At 41.0% G+C, this 24,658-nt stretch overlaps 1 protein-coding gene across 2 annotated transcripts in view; it reads right to left on the bottom strand.

The window, feature by feature from the left end:
- Window positions 1-455: 455 nt before the first annotated feature.
- The window catches only part of LOC124256305, a 65,113-nt gene continuing 40,910 nt past the window's right edge, over window positions 456-24,658 (bottom strand). For both annotated transcript variants that reach the window (XM_046690281.1, XM_046690282.1), the window contains exons 2-4: window positions 19,948-20,943; window positions 14,603-14,714; window positions 456-1,590 (exon numbers count right to left, since the gene is read on the bottom strand). In XM_046690281.1, coding sequence (XP_046546237.1) covers window positions 1,463-1,590; window positions 14,603-14,714; window positions 19,948-20,910 — 1,203 coding nt within the window. In that variant the 5' untranslated portion in view covers window positions 20,911-20,943 and the 3' untranslated portion in view covers window positions 456-1,462. The remainder of the gene's footprint in view (window positions 1,591-14,602; window positions 14,715-19,947; window positions 20,944-24,658) is intronic.

Genomic DNA, 24,658 nt, shown 5'->3' with positions numbered 1-24,658 from the left:
ATAATAACGCCCCCCCCCCTCCTAAAACTAAACAAAAACAAAAACAAAACAAACAACAACAAAAATGAAAAAAAAACGACAAAAAAATGCAAACGACAAACCCAAATAACAAACCCACGGTGGATTGTAAGAAGATTAAACTTTCTGAAACCCAGGACGTAACCTGAAGGTAGGAATTAGACAGATCGATGGATTATACGATTCTGACAGTACCAAGGGGCTGTGTATGTGAATCATATATCCCATAATGATGACACCAGGTGTTCGCGGACAGGTGAGCATATCCTTCCCAAGGATAACAAAGTAATAAAGTTAACACCTTGTCATTGTAATTACCTGTATCCGGAGAATATTTCCGCTCTCATTTCATGTGCAGTGTGACGAAAAATAGCTTAATTTGTCCACTACCTTGAGAAAGGTAAGAGGTGCACAATGAGCGAGAACAAAACAATCAGTGCAATAAGAATAGACCTTTATTACATTTCTGCTGCATAACATTGGAAAGCAAGTGTTTAGAAATATAGATGTATTTATAACATGGGCCCACACATATTCCCTATACATGCCGTGTCAGATTTCCTACATTTGAACGTTCCCTTTTAGATGTAGCCGAAACCGGTACGGTTCCCCTGACGACAACATACATAACCCGACAAAGATGAATTTCGACGAATTCTCCAAAGTATAACACATTTGTGTATTTGGGTCCACTAGACCTCATTGTTTATGATACGTAAATCTGTGACTGCTGGTTTTACTGAAAATAGAAGACTATTATCCGTAATATAACCCCCCCCAAAACATTTCACAAATACAATAAGATTTTAAAGAGCATGAACTATATCACCACTCCAAATCCTAAGACAATCACTGACAAATATTGATATTGGGCTTACAGTTATATTTTAATGACCAGTAAAGATTTCGCTATTACTACCAGTATTACAATGATGAGAAATAAATAACTACGAATTGAAAAATAAATAAATAAATATGAACTGTAAATGTTCACCCACTTCCATTTGACGTGCTATACGTTACCTACAACAGCTCATAGTGTCTCATGTTTACCTGCTGTGACCCCTAGACATAGATAAGATTACACAAGACACTCACTAGCTTGCACATTGTGTAAACGAACAGATAGATATAAATATTCAAACGCTGACCCCTTGCCCGAGGAACAACTTCATGATGTAGGGAGTCTGTTTTAGCTGATTGTGATCATTACTTTAATACGCTTTTTAAGACATTGTAAATGCTCCTGAAGGCGAACAACAGCGCCCTGTTGTCACCTCCAGGAATATGGTTGGAGTATTCGCTACCCAGATAACACACTCAGCCGTTCAGTTGTAAGCAACGCCGCAAAGGTTTTCTCATTTTCAAAGACGGTCCATGTCTGGGGAACGGGTCATATGTCTCTATTGACCAATCGAAGCTCAGCATTTCTTCTCGGCGACATTCACTTTTTCGACTGCCACGGCAACATGAAGACCTGGATGAGCTTTGTCGGGTCCTTCCGTTTCGAGAAGCCCCCGAAGTCAAACGGGGTCTCCTGCCAGCTCCCACCCATTGCAGAATCGGCCGAACCTGCAGAAAAAGACATATATTGTTACTGTTTGCCATAAAAATCCCATTTATATCATGACACCATGGTCATGCATGGCCAGATATCAAGCGGTTCATATGGCCAAGGCGAACTGGTGTCTTGGTGTATTCCATTTATAAAACGAAAGGAAAATTTGTTAATTTGTTGTTTCAAGTCATTCTCAGTAATATTGCAGCTATAAGACGGTAGTCTGTAATAATCATTCTTTTTACACTTCCGCATTTTGCCTTAGACATTGTGATTGTCCTTCAGTATATCAGAATAGACGTAATGAACAGCTCTATTTAATCGGAGCGATGGGACTATTAACAGGATGCCCATCTAGGTTATTTTAATCAATTATCTATTTAGTGCACGACTTGTGTGAATTCCCACCAGACTTCCCCGACACACTGTGGAGAACCTGTGTAACACTGTCAAGCCGCAGATTACCGTAGTTGAGTGTTTTCACAAGAGCCCATTGTGGCTCCATTACTCTAATAGATTGGAGTCTACTCGATCGACGGCGTTATTGACAAGGTATTGGACAGTGGACAATAGAACGCAGAGTCGACTGTCGGCAACACAGACATTAGACTTGCTGCACACGTTCACGGGTAGATGTCGATAGTTGACAAAACTTCCGATCGGGATAAATTGTGATTTTTACATCCGGAAACAACTAATGCCAGGTTATGTGTAATAAATCGCTGTAATGCCGGAAGGCCATATCTGGATATGTCGTAGTAATATTGAATGCTCCCTTAACTTAGCTACGGTTGCAAAATGAGAAAAAACCCATTTGGCTTTATATATCATATTTGGTTGAACGTGCAGAAGGGGAGGTCTCAAAAATCTTTGATGGCATTTTCAAATAGTCCCGAGGCCATTGCCTCCATCTTTAACAATAAGCTTCATGATCAGGTTTTCAGTATAGCCTCAGAAAATCGTTTTGCGCGACCCGAATGTCTGTCGATAACAGCCTGGAACACCGCCTCATTTGCAGCGAGGAGGTTGATACATGACACCGTATCCCAGCTTCCCCGGTGGATTCTAATTATTACAATCACTGGATTATCTTGTCCAGATTTGATCATTCATCGATCTCCGTTGTAGAGTTGGAATGTTACCGAGTCGGCGTTAAATTGCAAACACAGCGAGATGGATACAGCAGGTATTTTGGAGGACGTATTGGCATTGGTATAGAATGGCGGAGGTATTTATCTCAGGATCAAAGAACCTTTATGTGGATTTCAAGCAGGAGATTGCCAGTAGACTCTCGAAGTCACCATCTCACTACAAGTCTGTCACAGTCACCATCTCACCACAAGATCTGTCTCAGTCACCATCTCACCACAAGCTCTGTCTCAGTCACCATCTCACCACAAGCTCTGTCACAGTCACCATCTCACCACAACCTCTGTCACAATCACCATCTCACCACAAGCTCACTCACGGAGTCACCATCTCGGCACAAGTTCTGTCTCACTCACCATCTCACCACAAGCTGTGTCTCAGTCACCATCTCACCACAAGCTCTGTCACAGTCACCATCTCACCACAAGCTCTGTCTCAGTCACCATTTCACCACAAGCTCTGTCTCAGTCACCATCTCACCACAAGCTCACTCACGGAGTCACCACCTCGGCGCAAGCTCTGTCTCAGTCATCATCTCACCACAAGCTCTGTCACAGTCACCATCTCACCACAAGCTCTGTCACAGTCACCATCTCACCACAAGCTCTGTCTCAGTCACCATCTCACCACAAGCTCTGTCACAGTCACCATCTCACCACAAGCTCACTCCCGGAGTCACCATCTCACCACAAGCTAGAATGGCGGAGGTATTTATCTCAGGATCAAAGAACCTTTATGTGGATTTCAAGCAGGAGATTGCCAGTAGACTCTCGAAGTCACCATCTCACTACAAGTCTGTCACAGTCACCATCTCACCACAAGCTCTGTCTCAGTCACCATCTCACCACAAGCTCTGTCACAGTCACCATCTCACCACAAGCTCACTCCCGGAGTCACCATCTCACCACAAGCTAGAATGGCGGAGGTATTTATCTCAGGATCAAATAACCTTTATGTGGATTTCAAGCAGGAGATTGCCAGTAGACTCTCGAAGTCACCATCTCACTACAAGTCTGTCACAGTCACCATCTCACCACAAGATCTGTCTCAGTCACCATCTCACCACAAGCTCTGTCTCAGTCACCATCTCACCACAAGCTCTGTCACAGTCACCATCTCACCACAACCTCTGTCACAATCACCATCTCACCACAAGCTCACTCACGGAGTCACCATCTCGGCACAAGTTCTGTGTCACTCACCATCTCACCACAAGCTGTGTCTCAGTCACCATCTCACCACAAGCTCTGTCACAGTCACCATCTCACCACAAGCTCTGTCTTAGTCACCATCTCACCACAAGCTCTGTCTCAGTCACCATCTCACCACAAGCTCTGTCACAGTCACCATCTCACCACAAGCTCTGTCACAGTCACCATCTCACCACAACCTCTGTCACAATCTCACTCACACAAGCTCACTCACGGAGTCACCATCTCGGCACAAGTTCTGTCTCACTCACCATCTCACCACAAGCTGTGTCTCAGTCACCATCTCACCACAAGCTCTGTCACAGTCACCATCTCACCACAAGCTCTGTCTTAGTCACCATCTCACCACAAGCTCTGTCTCAGTCACCATCTCACCACAAGCTCACTCACGGAGTCACCACCTCGGCGCAAGCTCTGTCTCAGTCATCATCTCACCACAAGCTCTGTCACAGTCACCATCTCACCACAAGCTCTGTCACGGAGTCACCATCTCACTACAAGCACTGTCACAGTCACCATCTCACCACAAGCTCTGTCTCAGTCACCATCTCACCACAAGCTCTGTCACAGTCACCATCTCACCACAAGCTCAGTCCCGGAGTCACCATCTCACCACAAGCTCTGTCTCAGTCACCATCTCACCACAAGCTCTGTCACAGTCACCATCTCACCAAAAGCTCACTCACGGAGTCACCATCTCGGCAAAAGCTCTGTCTCAGTCACCATCTCACCACAAGCTCTGTCTCAGTAACAATCTCAGCACCAGCCAAAACGTGGAGCCACCTTCTCACCACTAGCCCACTCGCGGAATCACTGTTTCCTCTGACATATTTAGTGGACGTTTCGTATCGTTGTCTGCAGATTTTACATTACTACTTAACCTCGTTTAGATACAGAAATACACTAATCTATGTTAACGATACCTGTGACACCTGCATGTTGAGATAAGAACGCGTATATGTTCATCCATGAGATCCCGAAGACTGAGGCGTATGATGCCATGAACTTGAGGAATGAAATGTAAGTGAAGTAAAATAACTAGGACTAGTTACACGGGTCACCTGGAAAATGCAGAACACTGTATTATGCGTTCGAATCCTGGACACACACACCCACACCCACCCACACACACACACACCCACACCCACACCCACCCACACACCCCCACACCACAGACACACACACATTCATCGGGGCTTGTCAGGACCAAAGCAGTGCCCGGATGTCACCAAACTGGTCTTATTTTTAGTTTTCCTCTAACAATAAGTTAATATAGTTGGGATAATGTTAGGAGCGGTGTTAAAACCTACTCATTTGCTCGTCACACAACACATTGCAGAATCGATGTCTGTTTCTGTACTTCTGAAGCATGTCCTTAAGGAGCTCACAACACATTTGTTTTATCAGATAATGAACACAATTTAATAAATATATACCTTGATTTGATGAAGGTGTTTGAGATCCTCCCTCATCAGGCATTCGACATATAATGCCATCCACTACAAGAATAGCTACTTGAGGGCTATTTCTGTCAATACCCTTGCATTCTAAATAGTACCGTGCGCATGTTAAATTATATTGATATTGATATATCGATGTCGTCACAGGTGAATGCTGAACGGAAGGATAAAACACTATAGTCCCATGAATGATGAATAAAATATTTCTTTTCGATATTTTATTCCGGACAATTGAGTTCGTCAGTAAATTATAACTGTTATAAGACTATTGTAATCCCATTCTTAATTCCAGCATTCCCTTTCAACACTGACTCTAAGACGGAATAATGTCGATATTGTACCGTCCATATGCAGAGGCGCTGATCCCCATTTCCCTGCCAACATGGAAAATGGACGTTTTTCACGCGTTTCCATGGCGACACATGCCTGTACGACATGATTAAATTGTGCCAGGTGGAATGAGCCCCTGCTAATATGAGAAATAGGTGACATCTAGGGGACGCAATGGAGAATGTTAGTGTGTGCTCTGGCACGTCATTGGTAGGACAGTGGGACTTTGGAAAATGGGACTTTTATAAATGTGAAATATACTCGGTAATATGTGTTAGTATCACGGAAACGTTTGTTCAGTGGCTGTGTCAAAAGACAACGTGGTTTCATGAAAACCTATAGTCACCTATTTTGTTGTTAATGTAGGAATTTGGTTTGTTTCAGTGAGCATTTTTGTCCATCATCATCAGAAAATAATATCCTCAAGACGGTAAAGGGGATCCCTGCCTTAAGTAAAAAATGTGAAAACACAAACAATCGGGAGAAAACTGCGGAATGCAGGGTAATGAAAGATATGATAAAATTAGCTAAGCTTCATGGGATTTGGTGAACCAAAAACTTTCATTCATTTTCCTCATTCTTTTTCCTTCAGATTCCATCTGTTTTGGAGCAGGTACATCGGACAAATAATATTTATTTTTTCCTGTTTTGTTATTCCTAAGCATTCTCCTAGTGGTATTTAGAGTTGCATGGGGAGGTGAACAGGAACATTCACTAGGTGTACATGTATAGACACGTTGTTAGTTATTTGTAAACATAATTTGTTTGCGAACTCATGGCATGTGAAGCCAGGTATGTAACTAGTATTGTTCTAACCAGTGGACCTTTTAAATAATTTAGGTAACCGACATTTAACAACATTCATATGCTATTACTCTTGTGTTTGAATGACATATGGAAGTGATTCACATGAGCAAGAGAGTTTTATGGATGTCAACTTCTTTACTATGAGGAACAAAACGTTTGGAAGTTCATCCGTTTGTTAGGTGAATGAATGGTATTACTCTTGTTAAAAAACATATACACGTAATGTAGATGTTTACATGCATTACAAAGATACTTATCTCAAATGATCCTGTTCCATATATAACCTCAATACTAGTTTTGTTTGAACCGAAAACAAATTATTTTGATAAATTTGAGAAGGTTCACGTGATATGCAGTGTTATGTTTGAACAGCACGTTAAAATCTCATAAAGAAAGAAATGCCGCCTTGAGTTGCCGTACTTTACAAACACCCTAAGTGTTCATGGAAGATGCGTTGGACTACGTCTCCTTTAGTTTTGACCAAACGCCATACAGTAAACTTTGTTGAATGGTAAGTTAAATTCAAACACAAATATAAGTATACTGAAATAAAAAAGGGAACTTGAATGTCCAATGTCCTTCTGTGGTGAAGATTCAGTTTCTGTAAGTTACTTTGTATGTTTGTGAACAATCCCCCAACATCACTCGCCAAAGCGGATATCATTTAATAAAATGTGCAATTAAACATAAAAGCCATTAAGTATGATCTTTTAATTCATAGACATGACTGAAATGCCAAATGTCTATCCAAATGCAACATAATGTAACATTCTTGAAATTGGTTTAGAAGTTGGACGAACATGAATACATGACACGTTTTGATGGATAACAACTTCTATTTTATTCTTTATGCTATGACGAAGGAGCAATAATTAGCTCTGAAACGTCGTATAAAGAATACAAAAGAAGTTGTTATCCATAAAATACGTGTCATGTATTAGTGTAATATTTACTAAGAAAAACTGACGATACAATACAATCCCTGACCTTGTAGTGACGGCATGGTAGTAAAGGATGGATCCAATGCAGCCACCTTGTCGCTGGGCTGACGCAAAACAACGTTGTTTATGCAAGTTTTCCACATGACGTCATATTCTGTTGTGTTATTGTGCGGCTTGGTGCCGGATAGCCGTTTGGTTTGCATTTTAAATATCATGCTTGCTCAATATTCATGGGTCCGCAAACTGTGTTTTGGTTCCTTTCAGTCAGAAAATGCTTCGAAATGTTCTATATTAATATTTTCGAATACAAGTGTTGGCCAACCAGAAAGATGCTTCCTGTGACCACGTGACCTTACATATCACGTGACTAGAAATAATCTTTTTGACTTCTTGAATCTGTAATAACGTAATTACAGATCTGTGAAGATCCGGGATAGAATTGGCTTTGAACAACCCATGTTTGTCATAAGAGGCGACTAACGGGATCGGATGGTCAGGTACGCTGACCTGATGACACACGTCATCTTATCCCATTTGCGTAGATCGGTGTTCATGCTGTTGATCACTGGATTGTCTGGCCAAGACTTATTACTTACAGACAGCCGCTATATAGGTGGAATATTGCTGAGCGTGACGTTATTTACAACAAACGTAAGAGCAATGAACACCTTCCCGTTTAGAATAGGGATTGAATAAACACTGAAACAGTATCTACCTTCTTAAAATATCGTCATACTTTCATTCTTTTACAACGGCCCTTGGGCGAGATAGTTTAAATTTAGAGTTTTCAAAAAAATGTTTTTCAGTTTTTCAGCCTTTGTATATATTCATGATCACCGCATGTTGAATAGTGTCAAATCCTGTGTCAGGGACTTGCAACCTTGTGGAGAGTTTCTGGACTTTGGGCTTTCCAGAATAAATTTGTGACACGTTATATACAATAATATATGGGTCATTTTCAAAATTGGTAGTATTTTCTGTCCGTTCCAAATACAAGAAAACTCTGTTACCTTAAAAGGATTTTTTTGTGCTAGAAAACATATTTAGATGTTTACTAGTCAGTAAATGTGGTATATCATCCGTCATGTCATTTTGAAATTTATATTTAGCTACATTTTAGGGTCAAAATTGGCAGATTTGCTCTGGAATTTTACTGTTCAAAGGAGTTTTGATGTAGTTGCATAAAAAACACAGTCTCTAGTAACGGTTGGACAAATAATAGTAACGGTCTGGACATATCTTTAATAAAGTTCAATTTTGAAGAATATGTTCTATGGTGTGATAATAAATTTCTATTTACTTATCTATCTGCTTTAAATAATAAAAACCAAAACAAATTTATCACGTTTAGTTTCTATTTTCTATAAGATCCATAGTCTTTATGAATTAAAGGTAACGGTTAGGACATCTATGGTAACAGTTTGGACAAAATGTAATAACGGTAAACAACTTAATTGTATTCCAACCTTTAAATATTTTTTGGGTGTAAACTGTTTTGTCTTTAACTGTGAGATATGTAAGACTTCTATTTACTTTGAATATTGCTAGGTGTTAATATGTTGTCAAAAACCTTTGTATTTGATAAATATGTGTTACCATCTCACTATTAACAATAACTAAAGGTATCCGAGTGAATGAAAGAAGTAATTTCGTGGAGACTAATATTGCACCATAATATCAACAGCTAACTGATATCTATGCAGCCTGTGTAGCATGACCATGTGTATAATATCATAGTTGTTGCAGTACCTTTCAGAATTTAATCTTTTGCAACTTTCTAGAGGGATAACATAATTTTGTTTGTTACACTGATCTCCTGACCGTTACCAGTAATGTAACAACCGTTACTATTCATTCAATTTTCGTTCCCCAATTGCACGCTTCCTTAGATTATAAGTGATTTTCAATCTAGACAGATGTGTTTTTCTATTCTTTAGAAGCTACAGTTTGTTTTTATTCAAAAGCCTAAATTCATTCACAAGTTTCATATTGATATAACAAATGCCCAAACCGTTACCACAGCATGGAAGAAAACATGTCATATTTGTTACAAGTTACAATTTCTAATACACATTTCACTGTGTGTCCAAAATAGGGTTATCAGTTCAAGTAAGTGATATCATTTTTTCCTTTCATGTTACCTGTTTCTATGTTGAATTAAATTGTTTAAGGTTTATGTCCAGCCCGTTACCATTCCTGTCCAAACCGATACCACTATTGTCCTAACCGTTACTGGTGTTAAGTGACTGCTCTAATTAATTCATGATAATACATGAAACACTCCTCATTATGCTGGTGTAATCAAAAGATGTTCTGGGCTTAGTAACTGATGTCTATTTTAGACAATTCTACCTGTTGAAAGCTAAATACATAATAATGTTTTAGAAAAATGCTATTATTTGTGGTAAATAAATGAAAGATACAAAATATCACTTTCAAGATTCATGATAATAGTTTTTACCTTCAAGTTTGATTAAGCCGGGGTAAAAGCTGTGTCTGCCTTCTTTAAAAGATTTTTATGAATTATATTTCAAAATCCTTATTCTGATTAAGAAGTGGTAACGGTCAGGACTTCCCCCACCCTAGTAATTACTTATGTTTCAATTAAAAGGCCCATTAGTAAAATTGAGCCTGCATGTTTGCATTTTTTTTTAAATTAAGTGTTTGAGATTTTATTTGAATAAAAATTAAATCAATCTTGTGGAGTTTGATTTTACTGTAATAAAGAATTGAAAATCCTATAAATTTTGAAAATGACCCGTATAATAATCTCAGACTTCAATTACAGATTCGCTACACAGAACTGGGTTGTAAGGGCTTCTTGACCGACGTGACTAAGTAATGGTCTGGATGCTGGATGGTCAACAGATGTGTCCACTGAATGAGCCCTGTCCAGCAAGGGATGCATTAGTAGATGAGGCACTGAGATGTTCGCCGGACTTCCTCAACTCACAATGACTAACCGGAACCATCGACGGAGTTAACAGTCGGCCAGCCTCACGTCATTACCCTACCATCAAGACGTGTCATGTAGTTCCGCCATCATGTGTCGTTGTATATATAGGCATCAGTTCCCAACACTGACCCACGAAGAGATAGGGTGAGTACTACTGCCCCTGCCGTAACATTAGTCGTAGCACTTTGATCGCGTCCTGACAAGGGCACCGAGGCCCCGTTTCTCAAAAGCAGTCTTTGTTCTACGGCCATCGTGAGAACGGCAAAACAGTTTTTTTGTACGGTAGTTGAACTTGCTTCGCGAAAGGGCTATAAGTTGATATCAAGTGTGTAATAGTTTTACTATTTATATCCGGCACACCCGCGATAGAATTGATCTTCAGTAACCCAGGCTTGACTTAAGACTCAGGGATCGAGTGGTTAGGCTGGCTGACTTGGTTGATGAATGCCATCGCATCCCAGTTGTACAGATTGTTGCTCATGATATCAGTCACTGTTTTGTCTGGTCCAGACTCGATGGTTGCTGCGCCTAATTATAGTGCTGTTGAATATTTAAACATCGTTGTAGCAATAACTGATATCATCCCAATAGGAAGTGTTTTTTCATTGTGACAATATAAAACTTGTACCGACTAAACTAAATGTCACATGTTCGCTGTTTCACAATGACATGAACTGTTCAACTTATCTACAGTAAATCATTGTATTTCGTCAAAATGTGTCTGCGATTATAGCGGCCCATTTTGCTCCGTCATAACTGTACTTTTAGCATAAAATCAAGGTTACACTTCCAATAACCATCAAAGGACGTTTACCATTCTGTATAAACGTAAAGCATCGTGTTACATTGCCTCATAACAACACACTCACAGACAGTCTCTCCGCTGATTGGTTGGACTCAGTATTACAACATATGGTGAAAGGGCGAGGAGTGTTTTGGGACGTGGCACCACAAACCGTTTTTAATGAACATGGTATTAAGCATTGCAGATACTGTCCAAGAACAACATTAAACACAGATACATCTTTCTCCGTGACTTGTTATAGTGTAGACCTAAGTACGTATATGGTATAAACGCCACAACTGACTTAGTGTAGACTGTTTATCGTTCACTAAGACTGATCTATGTTTTATGAAGTATATCCCTGGGACAAAGACACTAATTTCAAGAAGCTTTTTATCATTCGGACAACTTTTAATACACCCTCTAGAGGTTATTTGAATCAGCGTTCTTGATGTATAATTTCTTTTGATATTCAACCGTACAAAAAACTCCCGGCACTTTAGGAATTGGCTCGTCGACAATCCTATAGATGAGGCGGAGGTACAAGAAATCTATTCGAGCGGGTCATGAGTTAGCACTTTGTGCCGTCTCGCGATACAGCTAGGCACCAGTCCCATGTGCGAACAAGTTTCCACATTTTGCTAGCCAGTCGGGCTAGCTATGCTTGAAAGATACAAGCACACAAAATAATTCACTAGCCCGAAATTTGAATGTTGAAACTAAGCAAAAAGATTACAAAAATAGATGAGAATAAGATATTGTCGGCATGACATTTTCATCATGAAGCTGGTAATGTGATGAACAGTTTTATCAGGCCATAATCTTGCATGATTTAAAAACATTTTATAACTGGACTGTATTTACTAGCCACGGGCTAGCGGGACAGTGGCAATTTCGTGCACTGCACCAGGCCAAGACAAATGTCTTCAGTTTCTGGTTGTGTTGGGTCGTTCGCTGATGGTATCCATCTTGTTTCTATGACAATTAGCAGAACCCACTTCATGTAGTCATGGTACCACCCTTCATACAGGTCCCTGCCTGGCGCTCGGCATTAATGGGTACATCAAGGACTGGTCGACTCGGAGTCAGTATAATGTGCCTGAGTGGGGTATTCATGCTTTACTGCGGTGTGGTATCTCAGTCAACTAGCAGTATATAACCAGCCTAAGTCTGGGCTAGTACAAGCAGCCACACATACACACGCATGCACGTGGTCATATGAGCGAAATATTCTTTAGTACGACGTTAAACTCCACTTAACCTCACCTCACCCATTCATGCTATATCGATATCGTTGGTACAAAAGGGCCTCTGGGCCCCGATCGCCATTATGAAGACATATTGGCAGCCATGCATAGGGTGGATACTGAACACCAACAGCTGTGATGATTCACAAAAGAAGTTTGAGCTCAAAAGGGCGTTAATCATGCATTAATACTAGTAAAACGTGATAAGGTCCATTGAAAACAATCGAAAAAAACTCTGGCAAAATATTGCTAAATTTTATTCTTCACATCAGAAGCGGCAATATTGGCGGCAAAGGTTTAATAATCGGACAGAATTATACCACAACAGATGTGATCATTCCTACAGACTTTCAGCTCAAAATCTCCAAATGTTAAATCAAAATGTAAAAATACCAACGATCGGAATCGGCAACGTACTCTGAGATACACCCACTTGACCTGCCATCAGTTTATCCGTGTTGCACGTGCAAAACGTGGAACGAGGTGTCACGTTGTTGTCATGGTGACGTGAACTGCACAGGTCCTTGTTTCAAGTTCGTTGAAGAATGTAATTACTAACGGACACTCGATATTTCGAGTGGCACCATGCGGACACGTAACCGCTCCTTAACATATCTGTGATACACTCGTAATTCCATTCAAGAACTAACTCTGATTCATAGTCAGACAACAAGCTCCTTCCAGCCGTCAGTAAACTGACTCTAGGACCATACTCGGATTCCACAACTGGGTGATGTTGTGGTAAAAAAGAATTCGTCATCATTTAGTAAATTTTTCGCAAGACAAAAAGAAGTGTTACTTGGTTAAACAGCTGGATAAATGCCAAAGTCAGAAGCTGTTTGTTATAAAAACACATGTTTTGATTCAATACGTGTCAAAAAAATGAGGACCACAAACTTATTTCAACTCAAATGCGAATAAGATAGGACAGGTAGTGTGAACAATTGTTTATACGCACCCCTGTTTGGACTACTAACGGCAGGCATCGTCAACCAAATGTGTGGTGAGCATACCTCGAATGAGAAGAGTTACCTTCAGGAGGAACATATCTCTAGGACGGCATAACAACGCATGGCGACATCGCGACCAAAATATGTCTTATAAGAGCCGTGTATAATTGTCCAGTTAGAGAGCAAAGACAAGACAAGACCCTGTGGTCTGATCTCATAAGGTGTCACCTATGCTAAACCGGCGGGATCTCATGAGATTTCATCTTGCCAAGCTTCTTCGAACGGGGTCTCGCGAGACTTGTTGTCGTCGTATATTTGTTATCTATACCTTTATTGGTCTGGGAACCCGTGTCGTTCATATTCACAATTTAATTATCAAAAGATACCTCTCTGAATGCAACAGCTAGGGTGGCGCTTCTGGAAAGCTACATAAGATAGGGATCTGAGAAGAAACATTTCATCCAAACGTATTCAATGACTGGTGGGTGTGAGCTTCGGTTGTGGAAGCGATGGGGGAGTAAGATAAAATATTTCAGATTCACTAATTGAACAGAACACAATGGTTCCGTAATGGCGTGAAGGTTCAAGACAGAACTTGTTCCAGACACCTATTGCTTGATGTATATTATGGTGTCCCAACAGAGTCGTTAAATGTTCATGATGTCAAGATTAGATTGTCTTGATGTCAAGGCTCAATCATACAAACATACAACAAACATATAACTGAACATAGTGACCCTTCCCTCACGCATGTGTTTATCTTATCGCTGTGTAAAACCAGAGGCTGTTAGGAGTTTTGGCGACCCTCCCCTGATGCCGCCAAATTGGAAGTGTACCGTTCGGAATATTGTCTGGCTTTAATTGCATAGTTCTCTGACAATGCTGCGTCAGAGAACCAGTTCTACGAGAGGGTCATATGCCATACAAGGCCTTACAGATAGTGCGTTTCATACATAACGAAGAAAAAGTCACTTTTAGTCATTCAGCGACAAGAAAACATCCGCATCAAATTATCTGAATATGTTTTATAAAAATAATGGAAATGACGGTTCAAACCGACTGGAAAATGTCAAAAGCTCCGATATAAGGGAAAAGCTGTATTCAAGGTGTACGCCTCTTGTTTGTATCCAAGGTGATGATGTATCCCTTGGTTGTACCGAATGGGGTTGTGTGTGAACAGATACCAATTACCTGAGGTGGACTGCGCAGCTACACATCTCTGGTCCGCGCATGTGTAGAAGCCATAACATGAGCACTCGCTGTTGTCAGAGCAGGACTTGGTCAGAATGGTGTCGCAGTCTTTCTGTAAACGGAACAACAGCTTCATTATACAGTATCACTTTACAGTGATGCATGATTCGTTTATACTCGGGCATTTCCGACTTGGAACAGCCTTCGATAACTTGCTGATTTTCCCAACATGTTTTGTCGTGGCTGGTGTCTTACAACATCATGTCTATAGGGGTGACGAAGATGTGCAGGTGGAATATCACTACCACACACAAGTGTGTATACACTACGACACACATTATGTCTACAGGAAAGACGCCACTACCACACAGAAGTATGTCTACTGGAGACTCCACTACCACACACGAGTATGTCTACTGGAGACTCCACTACCACACACGAGTATGTCTACAGGAGACTCCACTACCACACACTAGTATGTCTACAGGAGACTCCACTACCACACACAAGTATGTCTACAGGAGACTCCACTACCACACACAATTATGTTTACAGGGGGGACTCCACTACCACACACGAGTATGTCTACAGATGTGATCATTCATACAGAGTTTCAGCTCCAAAGCTCCAAATGTTACATCAAAATGTAAAAATACCAACGAACGGAATCGGCAACGTACTCTGAGATACACCCACTTGACCTGCCATCAGTTTATCCGTGTTGCACGTGCAAACGTGGAACGAGGTGTCACGTTGTTGTCATGGTGACGTGAACTGCAATTGATTCACAGGTCCTTGTTTCAAGTTCGTTGAAGAATGTTATTACTAACGGGCACCACACACGAGTATGTCTACGGGAGACTCCACTACCACACACGAGTATGTCTACAGGAGACTCCACTACCACACACGAGTATGTCTACAGGAGACTCCACTACCACACAGAAGTCTACAGGAGGCGCCACTACCACACACGAGTATGTCTACAGGACGCGCCACTACCACACACAAGTATGTCTACAGGACGCGCCACTACCACACAGAAGTATGTCTACAGGAGGCGCCACTACCACACAGGAGTATGTCTACAGGAGCGCCACTACCACAGAAGTACCACACACTACCACACACGAGTATGTCTACAGGAGACTCCACTACCACACACGAGTATGTCTACTCCACTACCACACACGGTACACGACCACACAGATGTCTACAGGAGCCGCCACTACCACACACAAGTATGTCTACAGGAGACGCCACTACCACACAGAAGTATGTCTACAGGAGCCGCCACTACCACACAGAAGTATGTCTACAGGAGCCGCCACTACCACACACAAGTATGTCTACAGGAGCCGCCACTACCACACAGAAGTATGTCTACAGGAGACCGCCACTACCACACACGAGTATGTCTACAGGAGCCGCCACTACCACACAGAAGTATGTCTACAGGAGCCGCCACTACCACACAAGTATGTCTACAGGGGAGCTCCACTACTGTCACACAGAAGTATGTCTACTGGAGCCGCCACTACCACACAGAAGTATGTCTACAGGAGCCGCCACTACCACACAGAAGTATGTCTACAGGAGCCGCCACTACCACACACAAGTATGTCTACAGGAGACTCCACTACCACACAGAAGTATGTCTACAGGAGCCGCCACTACCACACAGAAGTATGTCTACAGGAGACTCCACTACCACACAGAAGTATGTCTACAGGAGACGCCACTACCACACACGAGTATGTCTACAGGAGACTCCACTACCACACAGAAGTATGTCTACAGGAGACTCCACTACCACACAGAAGTATGTCTACAGGAGACTCCACTACCACACACGAGTATGTCTACAGGAGACTCCACTACCACACACAAGTATGTCTATAGGAGACTCCACTACCACACAAGTATGTCTACAGGAGACGCCACTACCACACACAAGTATGTCTACAGGAGAGACTCCACTACCACACACGAGTATGTCTACAGGAGACTCCACTACCACACACGAGTATGTCTACAGGAGACTCCACTACCACACACGAGTATGTCTACAGGAGACTCCACTACCACACACGAGTATGTCTACAGGAAAGGCCACTACCACATACAAGTATGTCTACTGGAGACTCCACTGCCAAGGCACACCACATACAAGTAATCTACTGGAACTACACTGCCACACACAAGGTAATATAAATAATCCAAATAATTACAGAGGCATAACACTACTGAGCATATTTAGTAAAACCTTCACCTCTGTAGTAAATAAAAGACTTGTTAACTGGGGAGACTCAATGGATAAGATCAGCGAAGCGCAAGCGGGCTTCAGACAGGGATATACGACAGTAGATAATATGTTTATAATGCAAAGTATTATTCAAAGGTATTTAAACTCTAAAGGGGGGGGAAATTCTACCCATTATTTGTAGATTTTTCAAAAGCTTCCGATTCAATACAACGAAAAACTTTGGCTTCTATTTAATACCCACGGTCTCAGTGGTAAAATGAGTACACTTTTATGCAATATGTATGAAAATGTTAAGGCTTGTATTAAAAGTAATCATCATTATTCAGAAACATTCGACTTGCAACTTGGTGTGAGACAAGGCTGTATACTAAGCCCATTTCTATTTTCCTTTTTTATAAATGAGGTAGCACGACAAATCAAAACTAATTGTGGACACAGGATTCAACTCCACCCTGATATAGTTCAGATTTTCCTATTGATATTTGCAGATGACATTGTTTTGTTCTCAAACACGATAAATGGCTTACAGAATCAAATTAATGAACTTAAAAGTTACTGCGATAAATGGAAATTAACTGTAAATACAGAAAAAACCCCGAAAATTGTTGTATTCAAAAATGGAGACAAATTGTCAAAAAAAGGAAAACCGGTTATATCAAGGTATGAAGCTGGAGTGTATTGGCTTTTATAAATATTTGGGACTATATTTCACCAGTGGCCTGTCATGGACGAGGCATGTAAAATATGCAGCGTTACAGGGACAAAAAGCATTAATTGGAATTATGAAACAGTTGAGTGTACTTGGTAATATTAACTACTCTTCATTCTTTAAAATGTTTGATGCCAAAGTCAGTCCAATTTTATCATATGGGGCCGAAATTTGGGGAATAACAAAATTTGACGAAATTGAAAAAATCCATTTATACGCATGCAAAAATTTCCTCGGAGTTAGAATTAACACTATTAACGCAGTTATTTATGGTGAATGCGGTAGGTACCCAATGCACATTCTTACAAGCATTAAAGTTATTAAGTACTGGCTAAAACTGTTGATTTTGCCTTCAAATCGCTTACCGAAGAAGTGTTATAATATGATGTGGTTATATGATAAAGGTAGACAAAAAAACTGGGCAACCAATGTAAAAAACTTATTATATTCTATTGGTTTGGGAGTTACATGGAATACACAATATGTCGAATCGCCTACGTTATTCATACAATCCTTAACGACAAGACTAAAAGATATGTATATTCAAACATGGTGTGAAAGGATATCCTTATCAAATAAATGCATGTATTATGCATTGTTTAAAAATGCCATAGTTCTTGAGTCATATTTATCCTGTGTTAATGTTAAAAAGTTTAGAATAGCACTGGCACGATTCAGATGCTCTTCTTATGATTTGTTGATTGAAAGAGGCAGATATATGAATGTAAAAAGAGAAAATAGAATATGTACACTTTATAATTTTAACGAAATAGAAGATGAATTACATTTTCTCCTAATATGTCCATTTGAGGACCGTTTGCGAACAAAATATATTAAAAGATATTACTATGTCCAACCAAATGTGATAAAATTCTCCTTACTGTTAAGTAGTAAAAATCCAGTTCTTCTACAAAATATTTCAATGTTCATTTACTATGCTATGATTACCCGATCTAAATTCCTCTCAAATGTAACGTAACTTTATGTACTATAGGCCTGTGGCCTTCTCAGTGCAAATAAAGATTATTATTATTATACAAGTATGTCTACAGGAGACTCCACTACCACACACAAGTATGTCTACAAGAGAGACTACAGTACCGCACAGAAGTATGTCTACAGGAGAAACTTCACCACAACACAGAAGTACTAATAGAGTGGTACTCGATAGAAGTACCACTTCTGCAGTTTTGTCACATGTCAACCGTGAAGATCGATGCCTCTAATTACCCTTGTCCCTAATTTAGGTGGGGGACGCCTGTTTACCTATTCCAGTGTCTTGTGGTTCATTGCTGAGTCTCTGATAAGCCTGGATTTTGAATTAGCGGAACCATTAATTTCAATCGAAGGAGTACAGAAATAGAACGAACAAGGCATGATTGGCCTTATTTTGCTCTGTAACTTCTCCCGTTGTCAATCGTTGGCCCTTTAGACAGGGTACATGTGTTCCGTGCGGTATTGATTAGAGCGTTAACTACACATTAACATTTTCCCCAGACAATTCAATTACTGGCCAATAAGACCCGGGTCCTATTAGGCTAGGAAGTGAAGGTCTTTGTAACAAACTCAGTTCACAGTTCGGGCGTAATTAAGTATTATTTAACTGTTGTCTCCAACACAACTTATCCAATATTTTAAACCTGTGGCAGACGGATAATATAGGTGTCCAGTGATGTTGTACTTATAACATAACGAGCGGTTTTGAGTTTTAGAGATATGTATATATCCCACATGATCATTGAACGACAGCGAAACTTGGTGCTAACGGACGAATGCCTATCCTCTCTCATATATTGTTCCAAAATGGGGTTAAGTTCCCTGCATATCCAGATTCTGTGGTTCGAATCAAGTCCACAAGGCTAAGGTTTGGTAAACAAGGTCGTAGGTATATTGATATCCCCAGTCATCCATAACACCATCTCACAACTAGTTCTATACCTACTCACATGTTCTACCGTGCCATTGAGAGCTCCAGTAACAAGGTCGTCACTTCGCCATTCATACTTCATTTGAACTCGATAGTTGTTCTTCCGCACATCTTTACATCCTGTTTCTAATAATTTATACATCTATTTCATTTTAATTTGTAATGCAACTATCCTGTAAATGTAGGTCGCCTGTAAATTTCGAGTCTAGACGGGGCATTCCTGTGATTGATATTAAGAACAACGATCCACCCGGAGGGGTACGTGTACACGGTATTTTTCACTCAGCCTTAACACCCGACCAATCTTGACGCTACGCACGACCATCATAGCTTGGTAAGAACCTAGTCTCACCAGGAATGTCACCATCGGTAAAAAGAATGTGCATAATTATCTTTCTGTTATATAACGTATAGTCACACAGATATATGAATGTGCTACATACCGTCTCGTCTGAGAATGAGCCACCTCCTATCGTCCCGAATCCGGCGGTGCCAGCAGCTGCTTCTCCCCAAGTCCCGGATGACGGTTGGGCCGCCGAAGACCCAACAACAGCGCCGAACCCATCACCTCCCCAGCTCCCAGAGTCAGACCAGGCAGTGTCCGCCAAGGATCCGGAGTCAGAAGAGAAGGAGCCTGTCCCAAACCCAGTCGATGTCTTGGCTGCTGTGTCAGCCTCGTGTTTAAGAGTTTGGGATCCCGTATGACTCGTGGGTAAAAAACCATCTGAAAATCCATCCGCTGGTTGTAAATCAAATCCATCCTGAGTTATCGTTCCAAATCCGACGTTGTCGAATCCGGATTTTAATTCCTCGACCTTTTTCTTTTGAGAGGTGGATGGTTTCTTTGGTGTGTGAACCATTCCGAACGAATCTTGTACGGAACCAATATTCCCGAAATGAGACTTGTGTTTCCGGGACTGTAACGTATTTCCTTGTCTGAACGTCTCAGCGGAGGATAACAGCCTGTTGCCCATGGCATTCACTGACGACGAAGCGTACATTGCAGACGGGACGTTAGGTTTCCAAATACTGTTGCTTAATATTGTGTTCATCTGCTTTTTCTTATTATACTTTTCCAGCAGTTTGCGGTATTTAGACACATAGGCACTCCTTTTCCCGCTAAACAAATTCCTGCTTCTGTCAAGTACATTAGAAATATCCATTGTCACGTGATGTCCTTCTCCCTCCTTCCGCTTCCGTCGCTTCCAAATATTGTAAGGGTACCATTTAGGGACTGACTGATGCCACCTTTGTGACACAAGATGGCTTTCGGCAGGGGCAGTCTGTGAACGGGTCTGGCTGGGACTATGCCATGCAAAGCACGTCACCGTGGATATTTCTAGGTATAAAAGTTGTAGCATGATACACAGTCCCAGCTGGGACCAGGTGTGTTGATATATATCCATGTTCACAAGTTGGTGGGGCGGTTCCTTCTGCAGCTGGAAAGAGAGAAAGATGCTGATAGAGTTTGAGGTAATGCAATGCAAAAATATCCTACCTACAAATGATATGAAACTAAAGCTTTTGCTGTGAAAAGAAATTATTGACGACACACTTGGCTGTCCAAAAGGTCCTTCAGATGGCAAACCACCAAAATAGAGGTTCGAAAGGGTGTGCGGTTTGCTGCTCATGTGATATTCGTGACTGCAAAATAATGTAACTCTCAACAGAGAAAAGTATCATGCTGCAAGGAGTGGTTGATATGTTCTGAGCCTCAAGACCTGACCTGAAGACATTAAACTGGCACTATTTTCAACCGATCCCTGTCCACATTGATACCCATTAACCAACAAGCTTTTAATGATTTTGTCCCAGTTTCGAAGGAGCTCTTTTTATTATTGTCCAAAACATTTTCACACAGATCCAACGACTGGTCATTCGAGTCAGTATTATGTAATTCTTTCTATACATTAGCGCACATTCGTCTTCAGGTAACGTGTTAGTTTCTCAGGTTGATTCATGTTAAGTTTTAGCCACTCAATAGTCCTCAGGTAACGTGTTAGTTTCTCAGCTGGTTTCATGTTAAGTTTTAGCCACTCAATAGTCCTCAGGTAACGTGTTAGTTTCTAAGCCGGATTTATCTTAAGTGGTAGTCACTCAATAGTCCTCATGTAACGTGTTAGTTTCGGTGGATTACTCAATTTCAGGTGGATTTATGTGAAATGTTAGTCCTCAATAGTCCTCAGGTAACGTGTTTAGTTTCTCAGGAGGGCTTATATGTGAAGTGTTAATCAGTCTCAATAGTTCTCAGGTGGAGGTAACGTGTTAGTTTTTCTCAGGTGGATTTATGTGAAATGTTAGCCACTCAATAGTCCTCAGGTAACGTGTTTAGTTTCTCAGGTGGATTCATGTGAAGTTTTAGTCCACTCAATAGTCCTCCTTATGTAACGTGTTTAGTTTCTCAGGTGGATTTATGTGAAGTGTTAGCCACTCATTAGTCCTCAGGAAACGTGTTAGTTTCTCAGGTGGATTCACGTTAAGTGTAGCCACTCAATAGTCATCATGTAACGTGTTAGTTTCTCAGGTGGATTCACGTTAAGTTTAGCCACTCATTAGTCCTCAGGTAACGTGTTAGTTTCTCAGGTGGATTCACGTTATGTTTAGCCAATCAATAGTCATGTAACGTATTAGTTTCTCAGGTGGATTCATGTTAAGTTTTAGCCACTCAATAGTCATCATGTACAGTGTTATTTGCTAAGCTGGATTTATCTTAAGTGGTAGTCACTCAATAATCCTCAGGTATCGTGTTAGTTTCTCAGGTGCGCTTATATGAAGTGTTAGTCACTCAATAGTTCCCGGGGCGGTGGGGTAGCCTAGTGGTTAAAGCGTTGGCTCGTCACGCCGAAGACCCGGGTTCGAATCCCCACATGGGTACAATGTGTGAAGCCCATTTCTGGTGTCCCCCGCCGTGATGTCGCTGGAATATTGCTAAAAGCGGCGTAAAACCAAAACTCAGTCAGTCAGTCAATAGTTCCCAGGAAACGTGTTAGTTTCTCAGGTGGATTTATGTGAAATGTTAGCCACTCAATAGTCCTCAGGTAACGTGTTAGTTTCTCAGGTGGATTTATGTGAAATGTTAGCCACTCAATAGTCCTCAGGTAACGTGTTAGTTTCTCAGGTGGATTTATGTGAAATGTTAGCCACTCATTAGTCCTCAGGTAACGTGTTAGTTTCTCAGGTGGATTTATGTGAAATGTTTGCCACTCAATAGTCCTCAGGTAACGTGTTAGTTTCTCAGGTGGATTCATGTGAAGTGTTAGTCACTCAATAGTCCTTATGTAACGGTTTGCAGTATAGAAGGCCTTGGCCGGTCATGTGATAATCCTGTGCGTTGAGTGGGAAGGTGGCTTGGATTTCTATTGAAAAATATTTTGGGTATTTTTAATTATTAAGCTGGACAATTCAAAGCAATATCGTGCAGATGGAATGGGTTTAATTGTGATTATTCAGAAAGCGACTCTAAGGAAATACAATGAGATCATACATTTCATTTGCTACTGAACATTCACTTCTCCGAGTTTCCGCTATCGCCTCCGAAACCTCCTTATTCAATAATTATCTTATTTTCAGCTGTTACTTTTTCCAGCTTGTTACGATGTTTCATTGCAAAAAAAATCATTATAACATTGTTGAGTGCTTGTGTTTGTTAATACTTGTAGTGCTACAGCTCGCCTTCCGACTGACAGCCGCTCGTTGCAGCAGAAGGAAATGAGATGATGCCTGCCCTTGAGCTGGAAGCTCTCACCTCAATGATGGCTGTAGAGCTACTTGGCGATTACAGTCGAAATCATTGAAAACAATGCAAAACACGCTGTGATATCAGACTGACAAATGTTGACATTTCCATTTACTGCTTTTATTTCCACAACTCATAGTGTTAGCTTCGGCAAACCTGCAATTTTAATGTAATCTCAGAAGAATTAAAGTGTAGGAAATGAGCATGGAGTTTAAGTGAATGAAAGTGGGAGATTAAGAACAGTTTTCAAGTTATATCACAGCGTGTCAGTTTTATATGGGAGAAAAGCCCGGAGTAATACCGATCTTAGACGTTTACTACTTGGGTGAAACCCACCACTACTGATATGGGGCTGGCAATTATGTATCCCAATGAAAATGAACCCATCGTTTGATCCTTACACGCTCAAGGGACGCAAGTCTGTAAATCCAGCAAAGATCCTGTATGAACATATCGATACTGCGATGCTATTGTACAAGACATTCGTCTTGTGCATCTGTATAATAAACCCGTGATTGTTTTAGGTGATGGTTATCACTATGGTTAGTGCGTTTGATATATCAAAGAATGAGGGTTCAGTTCCTTAGAAAGCCATATCTAGTGATATCGCGGATACTGCTTCAGGACTGCCAAAACGGGCTTCGTCCATTCGCAATTCTGATTCCTTGACAGAAACCACATATTCAGGTGTTCAGCGTGGACACTTGACATGCCACTGCATGCGTTTGTGACAATAACACCTTTAAGGCAGATGAACTCACTTTTGTGCTAACAAGTAGTATCGTGACTATTTCACAGTGATTCAATAACGCATTCTTATTGTATGGTCGGAATCGAACAATCGTAAAGAAAGAAATTATCGATACCGTGACTCGCCATGCTGTTTAACTTAAGATTCGTGAGATAATGTCTTCATTTGTTAAATTGTGGGGAGGCGATTCCAGCGATAACAGATTGTGAAAGGAAACGCGAACCATTTGTCTCAATGAAAGACGTTACTTGAGACCTTAAGATGAATTGACACCGTTTATCTTGCAGTTCAACAGACATGAATGGATTTGTACAGTGATGAGAGGGAAGCACTGATAGAGGCCCTACCAAGCCTCATCAACTGTTGCCGTATCGACAGTGTGCCAGAGGCAACGGTCACTTGATTTCATTTTGAACTCCTTTCTATCACCGACAGGCAAAGTATATACATCTCCCTATTTTGTTCAGTTTCAAAGCTACTGTGTAACCTCTTACCTGTGAGTGAGTACGCTTAGTTCTTGACTCAGACTTTTCATTACGTATGTCAGTGATCGCTACAACCACACAGTGTAGGCGCCCAAACATGAGTGAGTGAGTAAGTGAGTAATGCTTACACCGCTTTCACCACTATTACCCCAATATCATGGCGGGGGACACCAGAAATGGGC

The sequence above is a fragment of the Haliotis rubra genome, unplaced genomic scaffold (assembly GCF_003918875.1).
Source record: "Haliotis rubra isolate DU_JTF1 unplaced genomic scaffold, ASM391887v1 Scf623, whole genome shotgun sequence".
Lineage (NCBI taxonomy): Eukaryota > Metazoa > Mollusca > Gastropoda > Lepetellida > Haliotidae > Haliotis > Haliotis rubra.
Note: the sequence above shows the minus strand (reverse complement) of the source record. Positions and strands in the feature narration are given on the sequence as shown.